Source organism: Oryx dammah, unplaced genomic scaffold, assembly GCF_014754425.2.
Source record: "Oryx dammah isolate SB20612 unplaced genomic scaffold, SCBI_Odam_1.1 HiC_scaffold_28, whole genome shotgun sequence".
Classification (NCBI taxonomy): Eukaryota; Metazoa; Chordata; class Mammalia; order Artiodactyla; family Bovidae; genus Oryx; species Oryx dammah.
In genome coordinates this window covers 50,243,086-50,251,581 of record NW_024070212.1, presented here as the reverse complement: position 1 = coordinate 50,251,581, position 8,496 = coordinate 50,243,086, and the positions used below count along the sequence as shown (strand labels likewise).

Here is an 8,496-nt window from a genome sequence, read left to right as displayed (position 1 = left end):
GTGAGTCAGTTCTTTGCATCACGTGGCCCAAGTATTGGAGTTTCAGCTTCAGCATCAGTCTTTCTAATGAATATTCAGGACTGATTTCCTTTAGAATGGACTGGTTGGATCTCCTTGCAGTCCCAGGGACTCTCAAGAGTCTTCTCCACAGTTCAAAAGCATCAATTCTTCGACACTCAGCTTACTTTATGGTCCAATTCACATTCATACATGACTACTGGAAAAACCATAGCCTTAAAAAAAAAAAAAAGAAAAAAGAAAAACCATAGCCTTGTCTAGACAGACCTTTGTTGGCAAAGTAATGTCTCTGCTTAATATGTTGTCTAGATTGGCCATAGCTTTTCTTCCAAAGAGCAAGCGTCTTTCAATTTCATGGCTGCAGTCACCATCTACAGTGATTTTGGAGCCCCCAAAACTGGTCTGTCACTGTTTCCTTTGTTTCCCCATCTATTTGCCATGAAGTGATGGGACCAGATGCCATGATCCTAGTTTTCTGAATGTTGAGTTTTAAGCTAACTTTTTCACTCTCCTCTTTCACTTTCATCAAGAGGCTCTTTTGTTCTTCTTTGCTTTCTGCCGTAAGGGTAGTGTCATCTGCATATCTGAGGTGATTGATATTTCTCCCGGCAATCTTGATTCCAGCTGGTGCTTCCTCCAGCCCAGCTTTTCTCATAATGTACTCTGCATATAAGTTAAATAAGCAGGGTGACAATATACAGCCTTGACGGACTCCTTTTCCTATTTGGAACTAGTCTGTTGTTCCATGTCCATTCTAACTGTTGCTTCTTGACCAGCATACAGATTTCTCAGGAGGCAGGTAAGGTGGTCTGGTATTCCCATCTCTTTCAGAATTTTCCACAGCACACAGTCAAAGGCTTTGGCATAGTCAATAAAGCAGAAGTAGATGTTTTTCCGGAAGTCTCTTGCTTTTTTGATGATCCAGCAGATGCTGGCAATTTGATCTCTGGTTCCTCTGCCTTTTCTACATCCAGCTTGACATCTGGAAATTCACAGTTCACGTACTGTTGAAGCCTTGCTTGGAGAATTTTGAACATTACTTTGCTAGCATGTAAGATGAGTGCAGTTGTGCAGTAGTTTGAGCATTCTTTGGCATTGCCTTTCTTTGGGATTGGAATGGAAACAACTTTTCCAGTCCTGTGGCCACTGCTGAGTTTTCCAAATTTGCTGACATACTGACTGCAGCACTTTCACAGCCTCATCTTTTAGGGTTTGAAAGAGCTCAACTGTAATTCCATCACCTCCACTAGCTTTGTTCATAGTGATGCTTCCTAAGGCCCACCTGACTTCACATTCCAGGATGTCTGACTCTAAGTGAGTGATCACATCATTGTGATTGTCTGGGTCGTGAAGATCTTCTTTGTACAGTTTTTCTGTGTATTCTTGCCACCTCTTCTTAATATCTTCTGCTTCTGTTAGGTCCATACACGTTCTGTTCTTTATCAGGCCAATCTTTACATGAAATGTTCCCCTGGTATCTCTAATTTTCTTGAAGAGATCTCTAGTCTTTCCCATTTTATTGTTTTCCTCTATTTCTTTGCATTGATCACTGAGGAAGGCTTTCTTATATCTCCTTGCTATTCTTTGGAACTCTGCATTCAGATGGGTATATCTTTCCTTTTCTCCTTTGCCTTTAGCTTCTCTTCTTTTCACAGCTATTTGTAGGGCCTCCTCAGACAGCCATTTTGCCTTTTTGCATTTCTTTTTCTTGGGGATGGTCTTGATCACTGCCTCCTGTACAATGTCATGAACCTCTATCCATAGTTCTTCAGGCACTCTATCAGATCTAATCCCTTGAATCTATTTCTCACATCCACTGTATAATCATAGGGATTTAATTTAGGTCATACCTGAATGATCTAGTGGTTTTCCCTACTTTCTTCAATTTAAGTCTGAATTTGGAAATAAGGAGTTCATGATCTGAGCCACAGTTGGCTCCCGGTTTTGATTTTGCTGACTGCATAGAGCTCTTCCATCTTTGGCTGCAAATAATATAATCAACCTGAATTTGGTATTGACCATCTGGTGATGTCCATGTGTAGAGTTTTCTCTTGTGTTGTTGGAAGAGGGTGTTTGCTGTGACAAGTGCTTTCTCTTGACAAAACTCTACTAGCTTTTACCCTGCTTCATTCTGTACTCCAAGGCCAAATTTGCCTGTTACTCCAGGTATTTTGTGACTTCCTACTTTTGCATTCCAGTCCCCTATAATGGAAAGGACTTTGGGTGTTAGTTCTAAAAGGTCTTGTAGGTCTTCATAGAACCATTCAACTTCAGCTTCTTCAGCGTTTGCCTTGGAAATGAACAGAGATCATTCTGTGGTTTGGATAAGAGGCTTATGGTGCTTTCTAATGGGAGAGACTGACTGAGGTGAAACTGGATCTTGTTCTGATGGGCAGGGCTCAGTAAACCTTTCAAACCAATTTTCTGTTGATAGGTGGGGATGTGTTCCCTCCCTGGGGCCAAACTATGGTGAAGGTAATGAGATTGAGGGAGAAATTGGATTAGACAAAATAACTGAGCCTGATCATGGGTTATGAATCTTTTAACACCAAAACACAAGTTTTCCTCCAGAAAATTTAATTACCTTCTGGAATGCTCTTATGTCTGAAATCCAAGTTTTCACCATTCCACACACCACATACCATCTCTGTCTTTCTAACTCAACCTTATACTTCCATTATATGCTTACACTACAGAGAGAGTTCCAGTTCATTGTTCCCAGTACTTCTCATCTATCTATTGACTGATTGGCCCATTCAATCTATTTATCACAATCTAACATCTTCCTAAAACCTTTCCCTTTCACCTCCCAAAGACTTAGTTGTGCAGCATTACAATCATTTCCTCATAAACACCTTGCTCCTTTCTGTGTGATACTCATCCTTACTTAAATCCAACTATACCTTTCCACATTTGCATTCTCTTGACTGAAGTTTACTTGAGAAAATAAACATAATGCTGTGCTGTAGTAAAGTAATGCTCAAAATTCTCCAAGCCAGGCTTCAACAGTACATGAACCATGAACTTCCAGATGTTCAAGCTGGTTTTAGAAAAGGCAGAGGAACCAGAGATCAAATTGCCAACATCTGCTGGATCATCAAAAAAGCTAGAAAGTTCCAGAAAAACATCTATTTCTGCTTTATTGACTATGCCAAAGCCTTTGACTGTGTGGATCACAATAAACTGTGGAAAATTCTGAAAGAGGTGGGAATACCAGACCACCTGACCTGTCTCTTGAGAAGCCTGCATGCAGGTCAGGAAGCAACAGTTAGAACTGGACATGGAACAACAGACTGGTTCAAAATAGGAAAAGGAGTACATCAAGGCTATATATTGTCACCCTGCTTATTTAACTTCTATGCAGAGTACATCATGAGAAACGCTGGGCTGGAGGAAGCACCAGCTGGAATCAAGATTGCTGGGAGATATAGCAATAACCTCAGATATGCAGATGACACTACCCTTATGGCAGAAAGCAAAAAAAGAACAAAAGAGCCTCTTGATGAAAGTGAAAGAGGAGAGTGAAAAAATTGGCTTAAAGCTCAACATTCAGAAAATGAAGATCATGGCATCTGGTCCCATCACTTCATGGCAAATAGATGGGGAAACAGTGGCTGACTTTATTTTTCTGGGCTCTAAAATCACTGAAGATGGTGATTACAGCCATGAAATTAAAAGATGCTTACTCCTTGGAAGGAAAGTTATGACCAACCTAGATAGCATATTGAAAAGCAGAGACATTACTTTGTCAACAAAGGTCCATCTAGTCAAGGCCATGGTTTTTCCAGTAGTCATGTATGGATGTGAGAGTTGGACTATAAAGAAAGCTGAGTGTCAAAGAATTGATGCTTTTGAACTGTGATGTTGGAGAAGACTCTTGAGAGTCCCTGGACTGCAAGAGATCCAACCAGTCCATCCTAAAGATCAGTCCTGGGTGTTCACTGGAAGGACTGATGTTGAAGCTGAAACTCTAATACTTTGGCCACCTGATGTGAAGAGGTGGCTCATTTGAAAAGACCCTGATACTGGGAAAGATTGAGGGCAGGAGGAGAAGGGGACTACAGAGGATGATCTAGTTGGATAGCATTACCGACTCAATGGACATGGGTTTGGATGGACTCCGGGAGTTGGTGACAGGGAGGCCTGGCGTGCTGCAGTCCATGGGGTTGCAAAGAGTCAGACATGACTGAGTGACTGAACTGAACTGAACTATGCTGTCTGAACTCACTTTAAACTTATGATACAAATATAAAACCCTGCTGGCAGTATCATCATCTTTCCACAGTTCACCTTCTCACTCTCAGAAGATACCTCTGACTTTCTCACTCTTCTAACCTCTACTATCCCCTTCTTGATGAAGACTTCATCTCATATTTTATCAAGAAAATTGACAATTTTCCTCCTCGTCACTTGGTCCCTGTGGCGGCAGACGGGGCACGAAGACCATGTTGGGCCAGACCCTCCGAGAAGTTTCTGTGGCACTGAAACAAGGCCAAGTCACGCCAACTGAGCTCTGTCAAAGATGTCTCTCCCTTATCAAGACAACTAAGTTTCTAAATGTGTACATTATTGTATCAGAAGAAGTGGCCTTAAAGCAAGCTGAAGAATCAAAGAAAAAGTATGAGGAAGGTCATTCACTAGGGGATTTAGATGGAATTCCTATTGCAGTAAAAGATAACTTTAGTACATCTGGCATTGAGACAACCTGTGCACCAAACATGCTGAAAGGTTATGTACCACCTTATAATGCCATAGTAGTTCAGAAGTTGTTGGATCAGGGAGCTCTACTAACGGGAAAAACAAACTTAGATGAGTTTGCTATGGGATCTGGAAGCACAGATGGCATATTTGGACCAGTTAAAAACCCATGGAGTTATTCAAAACAATATAGAGAAAAGAGGAAGCAGAACTCTCACAGTGAGAATGAGGATTCAAATTGGCTTATAACCGGAGGAAGCTCAGGAGGAAGTGCAGCGGCCATGTCAGCGTTCACGTGCTTTGCAGCTTTAGGATCAGATACAGGAGGATCAACCAGAAATCCAGCTGCCCACTGCGGGGTTGTTGGTTTAATACCAAGCTATGGCCTAGTTTCTCATCATGGTGTCATTCCCCTGGTGAATTCAATGGATGTGCCAGGAATCTTAACCAGATGTGTGGATGATGCAGCCACTGTGTTGGGTATACTAGCTGGGCATGATCCCAAAGATTCTACCACAATTCAAGATCCTGTTAAACCATTTACACTTCCCAGTTTGACAGATGTGAGCAAACTATGTATAGGAATTCCAAAGGAATATCTTACACCAGAATTGTCAAGTGAAGTACAATCTCTTTTGGTCCAAACTGCTAATCTCTTTGAGTCTGAGGGGGCCAAAGTAATTGAAGTCTCCCTGCCGCATACCAGTTACTCAATTGTGTGTTACCACGTATTGTGTACATCAGAAGTGGCCTCAAATATGGCAAGATTTGATGGGCTAGAATATGGTCACAGATGTGACAATGATGTGTCTACTGAAGCCATGCATGCTGCAACCAGGCGAGAAGGGTTCAATGATGTGGTGAGAGGGAGAATCCTCTCAGGAAACTTTTTATTAAAAGAAAATTATGAGAATTATTTTGTCAAAGCACAGAAAGTGAGACGGCTCATTGCTAATGATTTTGTGAATGTTTTTAACTCTGGAGTGGATGTGCTGCTAACTCCCACGACCTTGAGTGAGGCAATGCCGTACACAGAATTCATCAAGGAAGACAACAGGACACGCAGTGCTCAAGACAACATCTTTACACAGGCCATAAATATGGCAGGATTGCCAGCTGTGAGTGTCCCTATGGCCCTCTCAAGCCAAGCGTTGCCAATAGGATTACAGTTTATCGGACGTGCATTTTGTGACCAGCAGCTTCTTACAGTTGCCAAATGGTTTGAAAAACAAGTCCAGTTTCCTGTTGTTCAACTTCAAGAACTAATGGATGATTGCTTAGCAGTCTTTGAAAATGAAAAGTTAGCTTCTGTTTCTCTAAAATAGTGATAACTATATTGTGCACATTATAATGACTTTTAAAGGTTTTTATATTCTAGAGAAGTCAGGTTTTCTTGAAATTTGGCTCAATGACATAGTCATTCCTTGGAGTCATTTTTTAAAATTTTTGTGATATAGTTAATTATAAATAATCTGTCAGCAAAAAAAAAAAAAAGAAAGAAAATTGACGTAATCAGGTCAGAGCCATCTTACTCTCCCACCCAAACACAAACCATTGTTTCTGAATTAAATCTTCTATCTTTCCCTCCTATTAAAAGGATGGGAATCTTGGTTCTTTTCAAAGGTCTATCCCCTCTCCTTATGGTTTGGGGCCATTCCTTCATCCTCCTCTATAATGACATTATCACTTAGATATGTTAACAATCATTTTAGACTTGATTATTCACTCCTGTAGGTATTTTCTTTTTTTGAACATCAAATTTTTTTAAACTAGATCATTTCCACAAAAAATATAAACACTTACCAGCCAATACAACAACCAAAAACTTCCCTTGCTCTATTTGACCAACTATAGCCACCATCCTGTTTCTTTAATCTTCCCCTCCAAAAACAAAAACTAAACCAACCAACCAAAGAAACAAAACCTTAAGACTTGTCCCACTTGTACATCTTTTGCTCTTCATACACTTCAGTCTTTCTGTCTCACTATACCTCTGAAACTATTCTTGCCAGAGACTAGTGATTGCCATGTTGCCAATTCATTGTCACCTCTGTGTCATCTGTGTCCTCACTACTTAACTTTTGGGAAGCATTTGCTATAGTTAACCACTCTTGTTCAATTGTAAAACTTTCTCCCCTTGATTACTATGACATCACCTTCTTACCTGACAGGTTATTCCTTCTCAGTCTCTTGCTGGTTCTTCTTCCTCCGCTGCACAACTTTGAAATGTTGGAGACTGCCATAGCCCAGTTCTCTATCTACAGTCTGCTTGGATAATTTCATCTAGTCCAAAAATTTTAAGTTTCATGTATAAACTTATAATTGACATATTTATGTCTCCAGCCTTGACTCCATTCCAGATCAATATATTCATTTGTTTACCTGACATTATCACTTAGATATCTTAACAGGTGTCTTAGATTTATTATCAATGCCCTCCACCAAAAGACCACTAGGAACACAACTGTAATGAATGAATTAGGTTTATTACTTGTTTCAGTGAGAATGTACACCATGGAGAATCATATGACATCTCAGTAACAGGGTGTTAGAAATTTGGATTTGTGTGAACTGTGGTGTTGGAGAAGACTCTTGAAAGTCCCTTGGATTGCAAGGAGATCCAACCAGTCCATCCTAAGGGAGATCAGTCTTGAATATTCATTGGAAAGACTGATGCTGAAGCTGAAACTTCAATACTTTGGCCACCCGACGCAAAGAACTGACTCACTGGAAAAGACCCTGATGCTGGAAAGATTGAAGGCCGGAGGAGAAGAGGACAACAGAGTACGAGATGGCATCACCGACTTGATGGACATGAGTTTGAGAAAGCTCCAGGAGTTGGAGATGGACAGGGAAGCCTGGTATGCTTTAGTCCATGGGGTTGCAGGGAGCTGGACACGACTGAGCAACTGAACTGAACTGAAATATTGTGACTGAGGGAAGGGCTCAAGGAACAGGGACTTTGCTCTGGATTGGAAGCTGTAGGAAGGCAAAAGTAATTCTATAATTGTGTATTTTAGTTAGTACTATTGAGAGTGACTTGAGTATCAGCTACTGGAAAGAGGCTAAAATTATAATTAGCAAAGAAGCAGCAGTCACTCATATCAGCAAGGATAGGGAAATGTTTGCTCCTTTTTGTGGCTTGGACAATGGTTATATTTAGGCTATATTCAGACATGATTACAAAGTGATCTTTTTCTTGCTCTTGATCCATCATTGTCAGAGTGCCCTTGTCTGATGTTAATGTTTTGCGAAATCCCCCCGCCCCTCCAACATATCAAGCTCATTCCTATCTCAGCACTTACTCTCTCCTTTGCCAAGTAATCTCTTTCCTATTTGGCTCCCATCATGGTGCCTCCTTCTTGGTGACTATCACTTCCTTCCACTTTATTTCCTTCTTTGGAGCCCTCGCCAACATCTAAAAGAATGTTGTTCATTTGTTTGTTTATTGCCACTGCCTCACTGGAATATGACTTCATTAACGGATGGAGGTTTTTTCCATCATATATTCACCTCTGTAAGCCCAACCTAAAGAAACCGGCCGCAAAGCCAAGGGCTCAAATTTACACTGACTGATTGACTGTCACTAGGTTCATTTCCTTGAATGCAGCCCTAAACAATTGGCAATTGCCTTTTTTTGTTTATTTTAACGGATAACTAAGGCACTCAACAAAAAGAAGTGAATCTGGGGGTCAAGAAAGTTGTCCTTTTTTCCAGCGTGCCCAACGTCTCTGTAGTCAGGTTGTGTTAGGACTACAGTACCTTAGACTTTTGAATTAT

The 8,496-nt window shown here is 40.8% G+C and overlaps 1 protein-coding gene across 1 annotated transcript; it reads left to right on the top strand.

Moving 5' to 3' along the window:
* The first annotated feature begins 4,448 nt into the window (after nt 1-4,448).
* On the top strand, nt 4,449-6,041 carry LOC120856871 (glutamyl-tRNA(Gln) amidotransferase subunit A, mitochondrial-like). Its single transcript, XM_040232341.1, has one exon. It carries the CDS (start codon nt 4,464-4,466, stop codon nt 6,039-6,041), a length of 1,578 nt encoding a protein of 525 aa, XP_040088275.1. The 5' UTR covers nt 4,449-4,463.
* Nucleotides 6,042-8,496: the final 2,455 nt, after the last annotated feature.